The 21,093-nt window shown below is 32.5% G+C and overlaps 5 protein-coding genes across 9 annotated transcripts; 1 reads left to right on the top strand and 4 right to left on the bottom strand.

Moving 5' to 3' along the window:
- Positions 1 to 878: 878 nt before the first annotated feature.
- Positions 879 to 4,863, bottom strand: LOC105645666 (Pleckstrin homology (PH) domain-containing protein). 3 transcript variants are annotated; one of them, XM_089720827.1, is made up of 8 exons: positions 4,719 to 4,863; positions 3,591 to 3,754; positions 3,367 to 3,490; positions 3,199 to 3,281; positions 2,821 to 2,884; positions 2,584 to 2,701; positions 1,664 to 1,818; positions 879 to 1,134 (listed from the first exon to the last, which is right to left on the bottom strand). In XM_089720827.1, exons 2-8 carry the CDS (start codon positions 3,719 to 3,721, stop codon positions 1,051 to 1,053), a joined length of 759 nt encoding a protein of 252 aa, XP_089576953.1. In that variant the 5' UTR covers positions 3,722 to 3,754; positions 4,719 to 4,863; the 3' UTR covers positions 879 to 1,050. The 3 variants fall into 3 exon arrangements, with proteins under 3 accessions (XP_089576953.1, XP_012086712.1, XP_037493838.1); XM_012231322.3 differs by lacking the exon at positions 4,719 to 4,863 and adding an exon at positions 4,612 to 4,702; XM_037637910.2 differs by lacking the exon at positions 4,719 to 4,863 and adding an exon at positions 4,310 to 4,540.
- Positions 4,864 to 5,499: 636 nt separating this feature from the next.
- Positions 5,500 to 6,595, top strand: NDHS (NAD(P)H-quinone oxidoreductase subunit S). The gene has a single exon (XM_012231327.4). The coding sequence runs from the start codon at positions 5,710 to 5,712 to the stop codon at positions 6,421 to 6,423; it is 714 nt and encodes a 237-aa protein (XP_012086717.1). The 5' UTR covers positions 5,500 to 5,709; the 3' UTR covers positions 6,424 to 6,595.
- Positions 6,563 to 8,253, bottom strand: LOC105645667 (uncharacterized). The gene is made up of 3 exons (XM_012231325.4): positions 8,094 to 8,253; positions 7,518 to 7,660; positions 6,563 to 6,774 (listed from the first exon to the last, which is right to left on the bottom strand). Exons 1-3 carry the CDS (start codon positions 8,161 to 8,163, stop codon positions 6,757 to 6,759), a joined length of 231 nt encoding a protein of 76 aa, XP_012086715.1. The 5' UTR covers positions 8,164 to 8,253; the 3' UTR covers positions 6,563 to 6,756.
- A 4,058-nt stretch (positions 8,254 to 12,311) lies between these two features.
- On the bottom strand, positions 12,312 to 13,230 carry LOC105645670 (uncharacterized). The gene has a single exon (XM_012231329.4). It carries the CDS (start codon positions 12,781 to 12,783, stop codon positions 12,436 to 12,438), a length of 348 nt encoding a protein of 115 aa, XP_012086719.1. The 5' UTR covers positions 12,784 to 13,230; the 3' UTR covers positions 12,312 to 12,435.
- Positions 13,231 to 16,357: 3,127 nt separating this feature from the next.
- LOC105645671 (PHD finger protein-like protein) lies at positions 16,358 to 19,859 on the bottom strand. Of its 3 annotated transcripts, none has more exons than XM_012231330.4 (6): positions 19,618 to 19,859; positions 19,301 to 19,454; positions 18,637 to 18,795; positions 17,839 to 18,099; positions 16,903 to 17,568; positions 16,358 to 16,745 (listed from the first exon to the last, which is right to left on the bottom strand). In XM_012231330.4, the coding sequence occupies exons 2-6, from the start codon at positions 19,379 to 19,381 to the stop codon at positions 16,659 to 16,661; spliced, it is 1,254 nt and encodes a 417-aa protein (XP_012086720.1). In that variant the 5' UTR covers positions 19,382 to 19,454; positions 19,618 to 19,859; the 3' UTR covers positions 16,358 to 16,658. The 3 variants fall into 3 exon arrangements, with proteins under 3 accessions (XP_012086720.1, XP_037493886.1, XP_037493885.1); XM_037637958.2 differs by having other exon boundaries at positions 19,301 to 19,348; XM_037637957.2 differs by lacking the exon at positions 19,618 to 19,859 and adding an exon at positions 19,455 to 19,547 and having other exon boundaries at positions 19,301 to 19,348.
- Positions 19,860 to 21,093: the final 1,234 nt, after the last annotated feature.

Below are 21,093 nucleotides of genomic sequence, written 5' to 3'. Positions count from 1 at the left end.
TAATTGCAACAAATAGTGGGAAAAAAAACATTGAGGAAATTCTCAAATTCACATATGAATAATCATTAGAGAATAATGTAATTTATTATATTAATATTACGATTTATTTTTAAAAAATACTTTACCTCTAAAAAAAATTTATCTTTAATTAGATAAATATTTTTATCGAGTAATTTTTTCTAGCACCTTTAAAAATTAGAAAAATCTAAAAACACTAGATATATTATTTTTCAAAAAAAAAAAAAAAAGATTTTAAAGCTCAACACATCCATATTATGTGGCATCGTTAAACGATAATTTAAAAGAGTTCATAATAAGAAAGGTAATGATTATACTTCCTCAAACATTGGAAACCACAAAGTAGCAAAGAATATCATCTTATTTGCAAAATAAATTTCATTAAAACAAATTATACGTGAATTTTAGTATTTGATAATTAATATATAAGATATTTTAACATAGATGTATTGTAACATTTAATTTTTTTTTTTTCTAAAATAAACCATGAAAAAGAAAAAAGAATTCCATTCAATAATCTACTTTTTCTTTTAAAAAAAAATAAAAAAAGGTCATGTTAAAAATTAAAAATTGAAGGGATGCTTCAACCTTTTAGGTCCTTTTATGAAAGGAAAGTGAGAAAGAAACATCTCTCACTGGCCAATACTCGAATGGAAGGCGACCGGTTGTACTTATTCCTTCGCCCTAACTATAATTCTATTCGCTGTAGCCAGATGCACAGAAAGCCTACTTTATTCTCTTTCTGGTTCGTTACTTTTACTTTCCTTCTCCCCTCCTTGATGAGAATAATGAAAAGTACCTGAGACTTAAATTTTTCTTTTTAAAGAACGTGAATTAATCCTGTCTGGGCTGAATGACAGTTCTTGAATAAAATGATTGGCACAATATAATTTATTGTTCGTGTATTGTCATTCTATGTACAAAACAGAATGAATAAGTTAGTGACATCAAATTCCAATCTACAATGTAACTGATCTAAGGTTAACAAATTGGCCTATGTACAGCTTACAGGTTTAAAAATCTGCATATATTTCACACTTGGCTTAAACCATTTGGAGCTTTTGTATTGGACCCAGACTTGCACTCACTTTGTAATGCTGCCAACCATGCATCCACCTGAGGAAAGGAGGAAATATTTTTGAAGTGTATGGTTGATTACTTGATTATAGCAGAAGAGCAACCTCTTACCAATATGACTATATATGATAATACAGTAAGATTCTCACTCGAGAATGGTAAAAAATTTTTCACTACAAACCATTTTCTTAGATTTATATCATCAAAAAATCCTGTGGACAGTGACTCTGTACTAAATGCAGTATCTCTATCAATCTGGAGCAACATGAATAAACATGTCGCGGAACTGTAGGGTTGTAAACTTTAAACCATTCAAAGGTTATGTTGCCTCCATAATAGTTTCTATTAAATAGAACATGAAAGCTTGTTATGAAGGTAAAGACTTGAGCTCCCCAAGCTGGACCGCCTTCTTTCACCCTCAGAGGGAAAAAAGTGCATCATGATATAGTTGTAAGAAAGGGACAAAACAGACTCATGTAAGAGGAGTAGCAAGAATAAGATCTGTTTGTGTGTGAGTAAATGACTACAACATCGAGAAATAATTATATTTCTTAATACTGTTAAGTACCTGTATTTTAGAAATACTTGAGCACTCATATCGCAGGCCATGGTGAGTTAAGATATAAAAAGAATATCGTGTCTCATCATCTTCTCGTGTAAAGCTTGGCAAAGAACCCACTTCAACAATGTCGGATAGTAAAGTTGAATCCTGAGGGCTCAAATCTGGTAAAAAAAAAAAATCTTTCCCATCAGCCTGCAATTAAAGTGCAGTTTGGGGAAAAATAGTGTGTATGCAACAGTTGATCATTCCTTCTGATTTTCTTAAACCAAAACTATAATTTCTTATCTTTTGGTTCACGGATGGAGAACTTAAATGTAGAGAAAAGGGAAGTAAGTCAATTAGCTGTGTAAGGCTAACTTGGGTGTCAGGCTGCAGCCTTGGAGTTAGTGGATAAGAGGTCTTTAGGGTATCAAATGTAGCAGACTCAGCTTATACTGAAAAGCAAACTAATTGGAAATTAGCAATCGCTTTGCTGAAGTAACTGGTTCACAGAACACTCATTATTCTCAGAGTATTTTCCTTTTCCTTTTTTTTTTTTTTTCAAAAAAAAAAAAAAAAAGATGTTTTGGATATAAGGAAGTCTCCTATCCCATGCGGATGCATCCTTTGTTTGGTTACAGGGTTACAGCAAAAGGAGGAAAAAACTAATGAGAAGCTAGGATGGTCAACTAAGTAACTGATAATTCTCTGAGGACAGCAGCAAGCAGAGAAAGAAAAAACGATATAGGGGGCATTCTAATGGGGAAGTCCATCTATCAAAAGGATCTCCCAAAACTGCTGCAAAGCAAGTGAACAAATTCATGAAAAAATTACTGCATAGACCATGGCTGTTGCTACTCATTTCTCTTATATTAGTGGGTCGCTTGGTACCATAAGTGAGCCACACATGCATGTGAGTCAGGAAGGATTACTGGAAAACCAGTTACCTGTGCACAACAAATAAAAGAAGATGCAAGGCCCATGTAGGACAACAAAGCGAGGAAGCCAGTCATCAACCTCAGTATCATCAATTGGGGGAGGCTCCCCAGGTAAAGCTGTCCATCTCTGTAAAAGGGGGTAAGAATAAAATAGAGAAAAAGACATATTTTTAAGGGCAATTTGCACAAGATATTGCAGCATGAACTGATAGAAAATAAGACAAGTGAGAAGGAGAAATTAAGTACAGTTCGAATGTACAAGTAGCCAGAGAAGCGAGCAGACCGCAGAATTTCATCAACTTGTTCCAACCTATATAACAGAGGATTTAATTGTTCATATGCAAAAGACAAATATTTTCTGAACAACGCAGCATGTGCTTATCAAAAACCAGAAGCAAATACTGAATTATAGAATACAGCATGGTTTATCATTTTTGACAGTATATAGAATGGTATTATGGTCACAGACCCTAACTTTTTCATTTTTTTTGGCGATTTATTGTTCATGATACAATCAAAATACAGATAAAGGTAACCATTTCCAATTAAATAATTAACAGATTCAATATTGCTAAGAAAAAGCATATATTGGAGTTTCCATATGCAGGATCAAGTTGTCCTTACTGGGCTTTCAAGTGAGCTTCCCTCTCTTCTAATTCAGCAAGTTCTGATCGAAGGGATTCTAACTCTGCCACAGTCAACTCAACCTGCAAAAAGAAAATATTTGTTCAGATAAAGAATAAATACAATCTAAAATCAGCTACAAGAATATTAAAGAAATGTTCAATCAACCTTTTGCTGACCATCATTGCTAGAACCCCATGGCAGCCCCCGCAGACTAAACAAATTCAACATGAATGCAGCAGTCCTTAGTTTTCTTCCAGTTTTACTTCCTGTCCAGAGACGGCCACAAGAGCTGCTCTAAATCAGAAGAAAAAACTGAATTGAAATCAGTTCAAATGTCTTAAGCACTCTATTCTACTTTTACTTTTCTTAAACGGAAAAAAAATAAGTACCTGTTTGAGTGATCAATTCTTGGCTGCAGATTAGATGAAATACTGGTTTGTGAAGAGTTCTCACTAGAAGTTAAGACTTGAAAGTGATCTGGGACTATCTTTATCTTCCCTCTCCCAGGACCATCATCCATTAAGCTATATATTCACTTCAAAATGGTGCAAACCTTTGAACACGGAACACAAAGTTATAATAAGAAAATAGGCACTAGTTAAAATAGTTTGAGAAAATAAGAAACTTTAAATCAGCAAATAAAATACGACCCTTAATTACTGCAAAATTTCCTAGACTTTAGTAATCTAGAACGATATACTGGTCTAGGGTATGTATTTTTCTCAATGATTTAAGAAGTCCTCCATAGCTATGAACTCAGTCCAGGACACCATTTGTGAGAGATAGCAATCCTAATTGTTAAATGAAAGTAGAGCACAAAAATGGCGATTCACTAGCAGCACATTAGCAGTTCCTATCTACTGTTGTGTTAAAAAAAGTTAATACATTAGAAGAACAGCCTTTACAAGAGGGTATGGCGGAGAAAGAAAGGCAGGCAAAAGCAGTTTGAATGTGAAAACAAAAGACTTCAACATAAAAGCTCAAAGACGACAAATTTTAGGGCAGCAGCTAAAAATTTCATCAAATTATAAAAATCAAATGGATCAATGGTTTAAAATGCAGCAATACATTGCTTCCAATGATTAGAAATACATGAAACAGAACTTACCCCAAAAAATATCTACATCAAGCATAAATTGCAACAAGCCTTCAAGAACTTGTATTTCAATACAAAGTAAAGAATAGAAAGCTTAATTAAGCACAAGTCAAAAAATTTCAGATCACATAATTGAAATTTCTTAGTAAATTCCTCGTAGAACAAAAAGACAGCAAGGACAAGGCAAACTTGAGCAAAACATCAATTCAAAACTACTGCGCACCATCAAGATCACAAAGAGCTACAAAAACACATCAATTCAATTAAATCGAACTCATAATATCTAAACTCTTTAACAACAGAATAAAACTTACGTAAGTAGCAAAACACATAAAAAACATGTGGGATCTCGGGAAGAAACAGATAGGATACACTCAAATCATTTAAAAAGGAAAAAGCAAAGACGATATAGATTACTTACCGTAAAGAGACTTCTTTTAGACGGTGAAAAAAAAAAATTAAAAGAGACAGAAGAGAAGAGAATGTAATGGAGGTCTCTGCTTCAGCTCACGGAAAGTTGTTTGACCCCTCGAAGGTATATATATACGATGTGACTGGTAGGTGATTAGACGAACTTTGTAGTTTTTTATGGTTTATGCAAAAAGACTCTTTTACCCTATAGCTTTTACTTTTGTCCTCTGCTGTATTTATTAGTCATCATGGATTAGCCAATCCTTTTTTGTTTTTTAGGAGAAATATATTTATTTATTATAAAGTATTTGATTTGTAAATTTGATACGGTTCTAGGTAAATATAAATTATTTAAAATTATTGTGATTAGAAAAATAATTATTTGAAAAACTGTAAAAATAATTATTTTGTTTAATACAAATGAGTAAAATTAAAAAATTTTATTAATCACTTCTAAATATTTTTAAAACGGCTTATAGTTATAGATTATTCTAAAATTATTTATATTTATAGACATATTACAAATATAATGAAAAAAAAGAAAATTATATATAAGTTATTAGTATATATTATTTAAAACACAAATTCAAATATGAAACTATTAAAAAAAACACTGAGTTAAGTCTGAAATTATTAAAATTATTATTCCACAAAATAACTACTCTGCAATTAAGAAGAAAATTCTCATGACAAGCGGCGTCGTTTTATCCTTCCCACGAGTTACCTACCAGTTAACAACTTACACAGAATTACAGTTCACGAACACGCGGCTACTATCAATTGGTGCTTCGGCAAAATCATCGTCACAGATTGGTCCAAAATAGTTTCTAGGCAATATGGATTACAATTTCACAACTAATTGACAAAAATGATCCTGTTTGTAGATTGTAGCAGCCAATAAGTGAAAGATAGAACAGCACCATCCAACAAAATCCAATTTGTGGCCAGAATTACAAGAGGAAGCCTTCCCCTCCTTTCCAAAGCTTGTCTTCTGATTAGCTATGGCTTCTTCTGTTTCTCTTCAAGGTACTCTATTTAGATCCCAGTTTCTTGGCCAAAATAACCTCTTTAATCGTCCTCACAAGTCACAATCTTTGGTTCCTAAAGAATCATCCAGGTCTAAGCTAAAGCCATGCGCGAAATTCGATCTATTTGAAATCCTGGGAGGCAGAGGACTCTGTAATGGAGAAAAAGGTATCCAACAAGAACTAAAGAAAGACATCGAATCATCATTATCGCCGTCAGTTTCTGCTAATGAGGAAAATTCCAGCACCACGGAAGCATCAGTGACTGGTGATGTCACAGAGAATGCTTTTGAAAAAGAGCTTATGGGTTTAACTGGAGGATTTCCTGGTGGGGAAAAGGGACTAAAAAAATTTTTAGAGGAAAACCCACCTCCGAAAAAACAGTCATCTACAGGTTCAGCAAGTATAGCGGGGGTTACTTCTTCGAAAAAGCCAAAACCACCTGAATTGCCATTGCTCATGCCTGGTATGATTGCTATTGTTGATAATCCAAACAGCCCATATTATAAGTACTGCGGCATTGTTCAGCGAATCACTGATGGAAAGGCAGCTGTTCTATTCGAAGGAGGAAACTGGGATCGGTTAATTACTTTCCGGCTTGAAGAGCTTCAACGCAGGGAAAAAGGCCCTCCAGGGAAAAACCCCAGGTCTGTTATAATTGAAGAGCTAATGCAAAAGGAACAGCAATGAACTTCCTGTTTATATTTTGTTGTTTTATTCATGTCTTTGTTCATATGCATTGTCTATGTTTTTTGAGGGTTCCAACTAAGAAGGAAATAAATTATGTTTGTAAAGATCATACAACATCAAACAGCAACCAAGGACAACATGGACAAAAGGAAGTTAATTTCTTTTCTCAGTATCTTTTGTTTTGTTTAACATTGAGAATTTAGTTGATGAATAAACCTGAAAAGGTTGCATATAAAGCAAAAACATTAGAAAAATTTCCGGTGTTTCAAGAAAATGAAAAAAAAAAAAGAAAAAAAAGGAGACCAATCCCCTTACTGAAGCTCCATGAGAAGATTAGATGCAGCCACCCAACTGCAAAAGAACAACCAACCAAATAAATTAGCAGCCAGCAATATATCTAAACAGAGTAATAGAAGCAAGAGAATCCTTAAAGAACAAGAAATGCATACTGATTCAAATTAAAGACCAATAACAGAGTCAACACACAATGCTAAACTGCTTATGGATCATCTGGAATTTTTCTATACACTAAGCTATAACAGCAACAATAAGCTAATCTAAGGCAATTTTGATAATCAGAACATTCTCCCAAAAAAAAAAAAAGAAAAAGAAAAAGAAAATACAAAACAAAACATGGAGGTTTACTGAACGCGAGAATGACTTCCAAAATCTCAGACAATCAGTCTTCTGCCTTATATTAACGAAGTAGTGCCTTATATTAACAAAGGAGGCGGGAAATGATGCAGAACCAGTGAATTTACTTCAACTTCAAGTCTCATTTTAAACGGAAAGTAGTACACATTCTTAGTTAGTATGCAACTAGGATGCAACAATGTATTCCCAACAGTTGTGGATAAATATTTGACTTACTAAAACTATGCTCTACAAACTATGCTCTACAACTAGACAGCATTGTATTTCACTGCCCGGAAAAAACAGAATTAACAGCCACTACTCAGCTTCCTGATGCTCACTTAGTGAATAAATAACCATAATCACATGATTCAGTAATAAAATTACTGCATTACGTGATGACAGCACTGCAAATGCAATTCTAACAGTAATCAAGGAAGAAAAGCAAGCTTTCTACACACCAAGATTGCATCAATCTCCTCATTGGAGAGAGGAGTCCGTTTAGGTTGAAGAGAAGCTTTCCCTCCAACAGTCATTGAGGAAGCCTTTATTCTCGAGAAGAAAGTTTCATCAGCATTTGCAGTGGTAGATGCCTCTTGAGACCCTGCAATTTGCGTCCCTTAGATTAAATTTTATGCATATATCTCAATATTTCTACATTGTAAGACCCAGAATTCTCAAATAGCATCTCTAATTCCAAGAAACAACTAAAGCAGAGATTGCATTTTACCAATTTACAAATGAAAAAAAAAAAAAAGAAGAAGAAGAAGAAAGCTTGCACAATTGAAGACACGCCGTTTAGGAAAGGCTAGGTGCTTAACGACGAAACAACTTGTCGTTTTATACAAGCCAAACCGCATATCTACAAGCAAAACGAGGTGAGGGAAAAGCAATCGAGAATTCTCATTCAGAGACCTTAACAAAACAAGTCTCAAATCAGAGAGATTGGGATTGAGATTGAGCTCAGATCAAAACCATGCATGTTAAAGATAAAGACATATGAATACAGATAAATAGAAGAAGTTTTGAAGACATACCAGAGGATTTGGGGTGTCTCTTTGGAAACTTGATGCGTGGGATTCTTTTCAAAGCCTGAGCTCCTCCCATATCTCTCTGTTTCTTTCGGCTTGAAGGCGAAGCGAAAACAAAGCTTCCGTGCTTTGACGACGCGATGTTCGAGAGCCATTTAGAAGGTGGCTGAGTTTAGGTGTTTCTAGATGTATCATAAGTTTATCATCCACACCGTTGATCTTCACGCACGTCAGAATTGTTGCGGTGTGGTCAACTTATTCAATCCAATAAGAATATAAACCAAGCCCAAACTAGCAAAACCTACAATTTTAAAATTCAAAGACCATTCATTAATAACGGGCCTCAGCCCATTTTCATTTTTCTGGGCTCATTATCAGTCTTGTTTAGGGATGAAAGTAGGACTACGTATTTTAAGATATCGTGAAATTATTATCATGATGAGTAAGGATACAAATATACAGTAATTCGCTATATTAAACAAGTTTGGTCATGTGTACTGATAATTATTCTGTCTATTATTAGTTAATAAGATATCTTAAGTAATAAATTTATACGTTTGAAATTTGCATACATCATACCCATTTAAAAAGTACTTTAAACAGGTTTTTACGATAGGTGCGGTGTACAAAACTACTTACCAAACCAAATCAAAAATCTAACTGATCCATTTTTGGTTTGGTTCGGTCAGATATTCAAGCGGGATTCAATTTGAATCGAATTTATTGTTTGATTTGAGCTTAAAAATCAAACTGATATGGTAAATACTATTTAAAACTGGTTAAACTAACTGATTTCAATTTAGATATTAATTTCAGTTTGGTTCGATCTATAGTCCAAAAACTTCAGTTTGCATTTTCTAGCTTTCTTACGATTTGGTTTAAATCGAATCGACCGTTTCCTCATTCCTAAATGCAATTACTAAAATTCTAAATAGATTCGGATACATACAGTAAAACTCTAAACTGACTCGGGCATAGGAAATTCCAAATTATCCCTAAATGATCTAAAGACTCTAAACATCATCTTTCAGAAACAAAGTTCTTGAACTATGCTTTCAGAAACAAAAACTAGACTGAAACAGAAAAACTGTCAAATCGCTGATTGGTAAACTTGAACGTAGAAATAACTCATAAGCACATCGACCCACAAGTTAAAGACTTTTAGTAAGCTATTTGGACTAAACAATTCCGTTCTTAAACAAAACCGCGTAGAAAAAGAACCAGTCAAGACTTAGAAGAGTCTCTCAAGAATTTCCATGATACGGCCAATTGGCAACACAGGCTTGTGATACTTAAATTGAAAGATCATCAAGTTTTCTTTTTCAAGATGAAGGTCGCGATCTTACCACTTGTCGTGTTATTTCTTCTTCTTTAAGTTGCTAGTTTGAGTCTTTGAACCAACTTTAAGGCAAAGAATTAGTATTCGAATGTGCTAATTTAACGATTAGTGGATGTTTTTTTGCTTACAAGAAGATTGACTGAAAACTTTTATAATGTTAGTCGAAAAATAATACTTCATTCGTTCCATTTTGTTTGCTTGTTATTTCTTTTTTGGATGTCTCAAAATATTTGTAAAGTTTCTAAATTTAAACATGTAAATAATTATTTTTTCTATAATAACCTTTATAATTGTGCATTGAATGAAGGACTTTAAGTATCTTAACGAGTTATTAAGGATAAAGAATGATAAAATAACTTTTATTAACTAAATTCTTAATATGCGTATTTTGTCAAACTATGCAAATAAAATGGGACAGATGGAGTAATATACATGCATGTATAGGATGATATTTTAGAACTAAAGTTTTTTATTTTGTTCTCCTAATAATCCAATAGTTAAATCCTTAGAAAAGATTTGTAATTTTAAGCTTGTGATCGCAATGTTACTGAAATTTTATTTTTTTATATTCATTTGAACTCATATGAATACGAGAGATAATTGTATTTAACAAAATGAAAGGTTTTGCTAATAAGATTTTTTTTTTTAATTTCAAGATAATTCAATCAATATTATGATATGATATATATTTTTTTAAAATTCCTTAATTTATTAACAAGCTTATTTTGACAATTTCAAAGACGGTAATCGTCTCTTAAGGGATGTACTTAGTTTGATGGTCCAGTCCATTACTTGGTGATAGCTCTGTATTGACTGAAAGAAACATTTCAAATGAAGACTTTATTATTATTATTAATTTTTAATCTGTATCGTGTAGTTAACGGCTAATGCCTATATGGTTATTGGTTCATTAGTTGTCCACTAACAGGTGAAACACATCTCATCTCCATATCACATGTCCCATGTGTCTGCCCATCTCAGTCTTTTTTTTTTTTTTTCTAAAGATTATTATGAATCAATTTTTGCATCTCAATATTAAATAAATTAAGTAATTCAATAGAATAATCTTTTATGCTCTAAAAATCTTAACAATGGTAATTTTGGGATCTTGCTTGAAAATTGCTATATATAGCCACCCTATCTGATCTCAACATAAACAATTAAACATTAGCCCTACACAAAAGTTAAAGCAATTGCCATTCCGCCCACCACCACGAGCTAAACCCTAGCTAGTCTCTCTCACTGCTCTTTATCTCTTAAAATGTGGAGCTCGTTGAATGCTTCTTTGAAAGAAGTACTGTTTGACGCCATAGTAGGCCTGAAGGGATCGAACAAAAGCACAAGTTTCATACATGTAGATGATCTGAGCAAGAACCCATCAAGAAAGAAAGTAAAGAAAGGTGATCTCTTGGCAAGTAATTATAAAGAGCCACTGCTTTGCAAAGAAGAAGATAATGTTTATAAGAAGAAGAATCTGGAGAAGAGAAGCTATGGGGGAGAAGAATTATTGGAAAACGGTGTGATTAGAGTGAAAGTGAAGATGACAAAACAAGAAGCAGCTCGTCTAATGTCAAAGTGTAAAGATGGTGGAATTCTTTCGTTCAGAGATGTAGCTCATGAACTGTTAGAAATTCCTGTAAATCGTGTTAGAGTTGTGCCTTCTTGCTCTGCTGGTCCTGCCCGTGGTGGTGTGCTTAAGACAATTCCTGAAGAGATCTAGATGATAAATTATAATTAAGATCATGAATTTCCTTATTAATTTGTTAGTTTTTCAGATACTAGCTACTATATGCAGCTAATTACAAGCTGAACTGTCAGCAGTTATCATGTACATCTTGCAATGTTGTAATATAAATATTCAGTTTTTTGCAGTTATTTCTGTTTCTAAATAATTTTATCATGTATGCAGAAGGGGAAAGGAACCATTTTTTAGCTATGCTATGTAGAACCCAATTGGCTTCTCTTTTTTTCTTTTCCAAATGTTTAAAAAGACCACTTATTCAGATCTCGCAAATTCGATATCTATTGAAGAAAAATTTTTACCATCCATGTCACTCCGAAACTCCAATTTGCCTCTCTTTTTAACAAAACCAAAAGGAAATTTCTCAGCATCATTTTCATTTTCTAATTTAAAAAGCAATAAGGACTATTTTTTTTTTTCTTTTTTTTTAATTCTGAAAGGATGGTGGAACATGAATGTGCTGACATCTGTCGATAAAGAGAAATGGAAAAGGATATTTTTTTCTCCCACCAATACATAATAAATGTGTGGAAAATTATAAAAGGAAATTAAATACGGCTCTATCTTCTATAGTAGCAATTTGCAATCTGTCTTCATTTATGTGAAATTACAATAAATGTACTGATGTATATGTGCTACTTACTGTGATTATTGAGCAAACTATCTGAAAATTCAAACTTAGTTAGCTATTTGAAAATTCTAGACAATTCCAAGTTAATAAATTAAGTTGGCCTTTCGTTTAATAACGTAATTTTCAGTCATGAAAAAATCCAAAATTCATAAGAATTTCAAAAATTATATATAAAAAAAAAATTTCTCCTATTGATAATATATTAAATGTGTATTGGAGTGTAGTGATGAGAAGTTGCAGATACAATATGATCAAATGTGTCAAAACTCGTTAAAAGTCATCAAGTAGAATAGTCTAGGAGAAAAAAAAAAAATTCTGAAGCTTGCTTTCAAAGCCATCAGACCTTATTCATAAATTTAGTCTAACAGTCTATGTTTATTTTTCTGTTTGATTCAGTCTTCAATCTTTGTATCAATTACAATTCAATTTCTTAACTTAATTTGTTTTCAGCGCAATAGTTATTGTATATATATTTTTCAAATTAATAAATATTTAAGTTATTGAAATATATAATTAGAACCAAACATTCTAATTAATTACATATATTTGGGTTAAATCAAAACCCAAATAAAAAATCTCATTTAAAGAGGAATTAAAATAAATAAAAAGCCATAACAGCAGAATTAGCAGTGTTCAATTATCTTTCCATGTCAAGACCTTCAGGGCTTTCTATGATACTTTCTAAAGAAGGTTTCCAACAAGTTCTAACTTTTCCTTTAACTCTTTCTCTTTCAATCTCTTGCAAAACATCTGCAAGCTTCTTTCCTCCATTGCTAACCGTTAACTGAAACATCAACCATTCTAGTTCTTCCTTTGTAAGCACTATCTTAACCTTAACACCATTCTTACTGTTATTCTCTGAATCAAAACTACCATTTTCTTTCTCAAATTCTTGTTCTTCATCACCATAATCTCGGTATTTCTCCATTTCAAAATCCTCTTCTTGTTGCTTTTTCATGCTACTTGGTTTTATGCAGTTTCCCATGTTCTTAATATTGATTCTTGAAGTCAAACGGAAAAGAAAACTAAACTCTTCGATTCTTGAAGTGAAACAGAAGAGAAAAACTAAACCCTTCGATTCTCGAAGTGAAACAGAAAAGAAAACTAAACTCTTCGATTCTTGAAGTGAAACAGAAGAGAAAAACTAAACGCTTCGATTCTCGAAGTGAAACAGAAAAGAAAACTAAACTCTTCGATTCTTGAAGTGAAACAGAAGAGAAAAACTAAACCCTTCGATTCTTGAAGTGAAACAGAAAAGAAAACTAAACCCTTCTTTGAAGAGGAAAAAGAAAGACCACTCTTTCGATGGAATAACAGTCCCTAAATGGAATTAGGGACTACAAAAAAAAGAAAAATAAAAAGAAGGGAAGTGCTTTGATGAAGAAGAAATGGTTCGCTTAATTCTTGAGCTGCAATTTGTACATGTTAAGTAGGGGAAATGGAGAGGTATATATAGCCATAGCCATAGGACTTAGATGCTCATATAATTTCTTTCTTTCCTTCACGAGGTTTGATTTTTCTTGCTTGCTAAGTGACAAGACTTATTTTTCAACGAATAAATGCCAGTTTATTAAAGAATTATTAAGGGTTTTTTTAAAAAATATATATATATATATATATATATATATATATATATATATATATTATTAATTCAACCTGTTGAACCCGAACCGTCTAACCAAGATTATACAGAATACATTAAAATTATCCTGTATTCCTCATTAATTTATTATTGATCAATGTTCTCGAGTTCGAACCCAAAATACGAAACAGTTTCAAAATTTAAAAGTGAGTATTCTAACTCTTTGTAGGTCTACCAGCATGAATCCGGATTAATTCAAATACCGGATTGTTTGATCAAAGATTATACAGAGTTCAATTATACAAAAAGTATACACGCACCGCCATGGATGAGCAGCAAGGCTGGCTCACACTCACATATATTATAGCTCAGAAATGAGATGTTATTTATCATTTTCTAATCACTAATCTGTCCAAAAACTGAAAACAGATACGTCGGACTGTCGGTAGGCAATTTTAAAGTCTATATATATAATTATACTTTTCAGATACATCGGATTATTACCATATACATCAATAGATGAAACTATAAATAAGATTTTAAAAATAATTAAATCTTTGTTATACAGAAAGGTTGATTTAGCAGTTCACATTTGACATATGAAAGGAGAGACAGGAAAAGACATATCCATTAATTTCTTGGCCAAACAGATACCATATGGCTATGAGCTCTTGCTAGGAAGATGAGTTATTGTTGCTAGTTAGGCTTTTGTTCAAACTTTAAAGGCGTATTTATTTCTAACATGTTATTTTTCTATAATCACCGGTAACTGAAAGTCCGCTGAATTCCGACTACCTCCGTCTCACAGTGTAACAATTAATAACCACAATATGATGATAAGGGTGATGTCATTGCTTAGTGAAAATTTAATTAAAAGAAGCAGCAAAGCTGACAAAATTGAAAGTTCTTAGGAAATGGAGGGATTAGGTGAGTGTCTGTCACACTTTTATAAAACAAAATTTGCCCGACAGATTTATGCTTCACTTTAGTTCCTCGTATCTTCCTATCAGAATTTAATAAACGTTATACATGAAAAATAACAGATACCTTCCTAAAGAAAACAATTGTGACTTAATTTTTCTTTTTTTATTTTCCTTTAAAAAAAAAAAAAAACATGTTAGGTTGTATTATTTGTTCTCGTATATGTTAATCGGTATAATAACTTTCAATACTATTTTACTAGATGTTAATTAAATATTATGAGAGTAACGTTTTATTATCCAATCTCGACATTTAACATTAGTATTAGTAATATTAAAGGTTCATGCATGGAGCTATTGGAAATCATATACCTGTATTTATTAAAATCTCTCACTTTAACACATTTCTTTTTTAATAATATTACTGCATGATTGCTCTACAATAATATCATATGTTTGTCTTTACACTTGCTTAATTAGTCGTAAAGTTGCATAATTAGCATTTTACGTACTTAGACTATCTTTACCTACTCTGCATCATTACTCATTAAATATAATTTAAATAGTGGAAAGATAGTTAAATAAATTGTTCTGGTAATAACAATAGTAACACCCATGTTGACCTTTCTTTTTCACTCCAATCTTTCATTTATTTTTATATATTTTAGGGAGAAATAGTGAAAGGTGACTAAGAGATTGAACAGCAAGTTTGAAACTTTCAAACCCTAATATATATAGGGTTGTGGAAAAACATTGTTGTCAAATTAAATGACTTAAAAAAGTATATATTTTTTTAAATCAATTCTAACCAAGGGTAGAAGGTAGAGGATGAGTAGCTTTTGTTCATAGTAAATTTATTTTATTTATTTTCATTTGGAATTAAAATACAAAATAACTTTGAATTTATATTTGTTTCCTAATTAAGACACAATGGTATATTTTCTATGATCACATTGAAAAAAAAAAAAAAATCAAACTGAGACCTCCTTTTTCACCCAGGTTTCAAAAATTAAATCATTTTTTTCCTTGTTGTATGGTTGAATTAATCCTGGTGGTCAAAATCATGTGTGAACAATAAAACATTAAGGAATATTAGATTAAGCATAATCAAGGTTTGATATGGTAAACAAAAAGACTATTATTTTGGTGAAATGTCTCCCCTGATGTTGATCATTAGGTTAGGTGGTGTCTCTTTCTAAATTTTCTACTGAGAACAATAAAAGTTCCAATCTTTCTGTTGAATTCTGGACTTACGAGTCACAATTAGGTCTCTGCTTATCTTGGTATCGGTCAAAAATATTAGTTTGTTTGAAAAATTCAGAATCAATTTTGATGTAACATGTCTAACACTAATTTTTCAATTTTTGTTTAGTGACCCTAATACTGAGGGAATTGCAAAAAGCTACCATTGAAAGCCATGAAAATGAGTTAATGATGATGCTAAATGACGTTTCAGACCAAGAAAAAGAGAAGGAAAGTAGAGAAGACAGTAATGGAGTGAGAATGGTCAAGCTCAAGCCATCATTTTCTTTCAACACCCATTTCTCTGTTTTATAAAAAAGAACAGAACTTCACAACAGCAGAAATGAAGACATGTTCGCTTTCACAAATCGGCGGCAGAGAAATAATGATGTCAGTCACTGGACACTCTCCCAAGTTTAGGTAATCCAGCAATTTAGTTTATATTTTAATAACGCATCCACAACTGTAGAGGCACACGATCCAAACCTTTAATTTCCTTTCTTCAAGAACTAATCACCTACTCTGGACCCACTTTTTTGACAAAATTAATCTTTCGGCTAAAATAATTTACTTTAGACAAATAAAATATCAAAATTTAGAGTTTAGCGATCATTATTACCATAAATAAATTCCAAAATGGATCACAGGGCTTCCTCCATTGTCTTAAAGCATAACAGTGCATATGGATGGTCATATAGAAGAGAGAACTCAGAAATTTTATATTATAAAAGAGAAAAGAGCACAAGCCACATTTGAACAATCTAATTAGTACCAGTAGCATGTCTCAATCATAAAAACATTATAGAACTAGTTGGTTAGGCAGGTAAGAAGGATTTAGTTCTTGAACTTCCTGGGTAAAAGACACGTCCAATCGTTCATCAACAGTTAGGAAATATTTGAACTTCCTTACATCAATATCCAAAGTTATGTTAAGGAGAATAAACACATACTTCTACAAGGCAAGATTGTTCGTACAAGTGAAGCACTCTAATTAGAAAAGGCCAAAGACTTCGCATGTTTTCTGCACATCGTAGAATCTAGATTTAGGTTCAACTCCAATACCAACTACAGATAAGAGGGTTACATTTATAACATGAGAAACCAGCAGCCAAATCACTATACACGCCGACGCTTCTTGGCAAGATTTTCAAATATCTGGTGAACGTCAGAAGATGTGACTGTCTTTGATGAGTCAAAGGATTCCTGCAGAAGATAGTTACATATATCAGTGATGTATATTTCAATATTTGAATCTGGAAAAACAGACATAAATATGAAATGGCAGGACAAGTTGCTAGTTTTATAAGTTCCTTCACAAAATGGCAAACTACCACAGGAATGAATGTTATCAGGGACATACCAGAAAAGTTCGAAATTCCTCCTTAACATCCGCAATGCCATTCAATATCTCCATCTTCTCTACATGACCCAGTTTATTGAAAAAGTTCTGCTCAGCACCCTCCTGCTGCTGCAACTTTTCTTCCCTCTTCTGCTTTGCCACTTTCTCATATTCAGCAATTGAGTCCTCTTTATCGAGCAGATAACTTATGCACTTCTGGTTGTACATATCTAAGCAATTTTCACATCTGCACAGGATATCCCTCCAATTCTTGGAAAGAAACAGTGGTTTGCTTTCTGAAATAGGCATAGTAGTCACTGCATCTAATCCAAGAACACAAGTAGTCTGAAGGTTGGCCTCATTTATGCTTTGATTTGATACAATATTCTTCTCAGAACTCTCTCCAACAACAGATGTCTCAGCAACAGATGCAGAATCACCATTATCATTATTCTCTTCAAAAGAACCATGAGAATAACCATCATTCTCCTCCTTTCCAGATCCAGAGCCTGAATTTATATCTTCTAACACATTTTTATCCTTACTGGTATTAACAGTAACATCACCACTCTGTCCCCCAGTTGCCCAAATAGTCTGAGGATATAGTGTCAAAAAAGAACAAATTGCTGAGCATTTCTTGCATATGAAATCCTCATAGAGAGGCTCCCCTTCATCATCTCTTGGAATCTGTAATGCAAAGACAACATCAGCAGCTCAATATCAAACCCAGTCAGCATTGCAAGAAACAAAAGAATGCTTCAATCATGAATAAAACAATAACATATCAGAAAACTAGCGTCGTAGGAACTCTGAAGATGGTCCTACTCTTCAATATTTCATGCATCAAGTACAACTCCTGCTTTTAGGGTTTTTTTTTTGCGTTTTATGATTTATGGTATGAATTGAAAAAATTCATGAAAACATTGAACCAATAAGTAAATAGTCCAAGCAACTAACCTCCTTGGAAGGCTCAAGAACGAGATGCTCCTCATGAAACCAGTCCTCACATATAATGCACTGTATCATCTCTTCTTGTTCTTCAACATTTGGATCAGGATAGGGCTGACCACAAGTGCAGTATAAACCTTTGAAGTTATGATTATATGAATTTTCTGCATTTTCAACATCTTTCTTTGGGAAAAGCTTGCAGAAGAATTCCCCAAATTTTGAATTTCCACAGTCACAGCGAAAATTTCTCTTGGTCCACAACTCCACAACCTTTTGCACGTAGCAACCATGAAAATCAGCACTAAATATGAACAAACAAACTAAATCTAACAAGACTATATAATCATGAGACGGTATAATGAACAAGACATTGACCAAAATGAACCATTTGCTTAATTAAGCATCACTAAGATTGACACGTCAATTACCAGCAAATCAGACATCACTGCTCTCCAAAATTCAGACAGGGTATGCAACATGAATCATATACGTCCATAATTTACTTTATTAGTTATTAGAATGTACCAAAACAAATTGAGAAAATAAAAATAACTATCCAAAGCAATTAAGTTTTGCAAGCACAAACGGTAATAAAGTAAAAACCACAAACAGAACCTGTGATCCATCCAATCCCAAATATACAGGTGGAAATTACCGATGACAGTGGAAACTAGGAACCGGAATAATGAATAAGCGTTTTTTTTTTCTTCTTAACATTGGATATACAATCCCAATTCTGTTATTGAGTTTTTGGCCTCATACTGAAATCATATGAACCACAGTGAACAGAAAGTCCAGAAAGAGTACCTCATGGCCATCATGACAGGACAAACTGCAAGCAGTGCAAACTCCAGCATTCCCATCTGGAGTACACGTCAGACATGAGAAAATAGCCTGCCTCTTCATATAGCCCATAGTATAAGTGCACTCTTTGCCCTCATCTCCACCCAGAACCAAATCCGCTTCCTTTGAAGTAATACCCAAAGAAAATCAGAAGCACTAGTTAAAAGAAGTTCACAGATCTAATTAAAAGCTGAATTCTATTATCAATAATCTACATCACCTATCATATTGCCAATAAACTCAAAATGAGTCTCATTCAATTTTGACATGTCCACATAGAAAGGCAAGAAAGGAATTCTTGTTGAAGAAAATCAAATGCTGAGGCATAATTTATTCAGTAATGGTATACAACCAACAGGAAGGAATAAAATACGACACTTTTTAGCTGCTAAATAAACTTAGCCAATAACTTGTAGGCCTCTATTTTCAATATCCCACGTTTGACACAAGAAAAACTGCATACGCATCCGTGCTTACTACAAACATTAGTTGTGTACATAATCACAAAATAACCCAAATCCTAACATTATCTCTTCTGTCCTCAGACAACAAGCAAAATCAGTAATTATATCTAAAAAGAAAAAGGAAACCCTAAATTGTACATGAGAAAGATAAAGTGGAGAATTACCAACTCCTCAGCTTCGACCTTGTTAAGATACTCATCGATGGTTATAGTCTGCTCATTCTCGTCATCAAAAGCAGTATCCATTTGTCAATAGCAACTTAAGGTTTTTCAATAAAGCAGCAGAGAACCCAAAAAATCCAAAATTTGAGGCCCTTACCTGAAATTCAATAAAGCAAAACAAGATAGTAGTGAAATTTTTGCTCAAAAGGCGGAAATCTTCATTTGGGGAAATTAAAGTGCGTTCCAACAATAAAGAAACCCTAAAATATGCCCAAAAACAGAAAATAAAATAAGAGGAGATGTTCAAATGACCACCATACCCGAAACAGTTTAGTAGACCATTTTCCAGATAAATTAATAGCGTTTAAAGTGTAAGATCGACTTGAATACACCAAGATAGAGGTTTGAAATGAGAGAGAAGAGGAGGATATGAAACGTTAGGGTGATGAAAATGAAATTAGGGTTTTATACGAGAGTGAAAGGACTGCACGGACATTTTCCCGCCAGGATTGTTTTAGTGGGTGCGTCAAGTAATTAGATTCATGGTCCGTTCCCTCCAAATCTGAGTTGTTTTTTATTTGCCTTTTTATTATCCATTTCGTTCTAGTTCTTTTCGTATTCCTCTTACTAACAAAAAAAAAAAAAAAAAAAAAATATATATATATATATATATATATATATATATATATATATATATATATATAACATAAATAAATTATATCCTCAGGTGAAATTTATACGTAGAAACCTAAAATCGAATACAACTCCATCCTAAGTGTAGAAATGTGTTAGTATGATTAATCACTTGTTTTTCATTCAATTTATATTTAAAAGTTAAAAATGGATGTTTTTCGGGCCTCCAATTACAGGAAATCCATACTGACAAAAAGGCCCAACAACTATTTCTTCCAACTTAGGCCCGTTCTCATTAGTTTAGCCCATTGATAACTCCGTGGGCTTCAATCTAAGTACGAAAGGCCCGCCAACTATTTTCCTTTTTATTTATTTATTTATTTATTTTGTAGGTTCTCTTATTTTCCAACTTGACTCGTTCTATGATTCCAGAAAGTATCTTTCTTTGCAATTATTATTATTTAATTTAATAGCAACATAATGTTATTCTGAACAAAATTTTGACATTTTCCTCTTCCCTGACCAGCAATGAGAAAGAGACCCATGAGTTGTACGGTTTGAATCTTTCTTTATATTATTTATTTACAAATAAATAAAACTAAAATAATTTACATTTTTAAGAAATCGACCAATAAATCAGATAATTTACCAACCAAAACGAACCATGTTAATCAATATATTTTTTAATTAAATTAAATTATATATGTTTCATTTAATTATTCAAATCTTTTTTATTGATGGATATTAAAAAAATGGTTTATAATAATTATCATGTTTAGTAGACACATTAATACTTTTCAATCTTCTTAAATTGATATACAGAATTATTTATCTCAAACAATCCATAAAAGTAAACAGAAGGAATATTAAAATAATAAACTTTTAGTCAAGCTAAAATACATTAATTATATATTTCAATCACAGTCATATAGTTAATATAAGCGTGGAATATTTTATAAATAAAATTATTACTGCATATATAAATAATTACAAATTTACAATAATTATAAGTAATCCGGTGGAATTAATCTGAGTGAGAAAGAATCTTTTTAAAATTAGATTAAAATGTAAATGTTAGATTAGTGTTTGAACCTAACACTATCAGGTTAACCAAATTGAATTAGTTAATACGGTAATTGAATTAAATATTGAAAATTAAACAA

Source organism: Jatropha curcas, chromosome 4 (genome assembly GCF_041381405.1).
Source record: "Jatropha curcas cultivar XTBG-Jc1 chromosome 4, XTBG_Jcur_1.0, whole genome shotgun sequence".
Taxonomy (NCBI): domain Eukaryota; kingdom Viridiplantae; phylum Streptophyta; class Magnoliopsida; order Malpighiales; family Euphorbiaceae; genus Jatropha; species Jatropha curcas.
The sequence above is the reverse complement of the archived record's forward strand: the minus strand, read 5'-3'. Positions and strand labels throughout refer to the sequence as shown.

Coding starts and splice junctions, on each gene's coding strand:
- LOC105645666 (XM_089720827.1), bottom strand. CDS start 3,721: ATGGATGATGGTCCTGGGAGAGGGAAGATAAAGATAGTCCCAGATCAC. Junction 3,491..3,590: donor AGAATTGATCACTCAAACAG/GTACTTATTTTT, acceptor GATTTAGAGCAG/CTCTTGTGGCCGTCTCTGGA. Junction 1,819..2,583: donor CTTTTATTTGTTGTGCACAG/GTAACTGGTTTT, acceptor TTTTTTTACCAG/ATTTGAGCCCTCAGGATTCA.
- NDHS (XM_012231327.4), top strand. CDS start 5,710: ATGGCTTCTTCTGTTTCTCTTCAAGGTACTCTATTTAGATCCCAGTTT.
- LOC105645667 (XM_012231325.4), bottom strand. CDS start 8,163: ATGGGAGGAGCTCAGGCTTTGAAAAGAATCCCACGCATCAAGTTTCCA. Junction 7,661..8,093: donor GAGACACCCCAAATCCTCTG/GTATGTCTTCAA, acceptor CGCAAATTGCAG/GGTCTCAAGAGGCATCTACC.
- LOC105645670 (XM_012231329.4), bottom strand. CDS start 12,783: ATGGGAAACTGCATAAAACCAAGTAGCATGAAAAAGCAACAAGAAGAG.
- LOC105645671 (XM_012231330.4), bottom strand. CDS start 19,381: ATGGATACTGCTTTTGATGACGAGAATGAGCAGACTATAACCATCGAT. Junction 18,796..19,300: donor AGGTCGAAGCTGAGGAGTTG/GTAATTCTCCAC, acceptor ATTACTTCAAAG/GAAGCGGATTTGGTTCTGGG. Junction 18,100..18,636: donor CCTGTCATGATGGCCATGAG/GTACTCTTTCTG, acceptor TACGTGCAAAAG/GTTGTGGAGTTGTGGACCAA.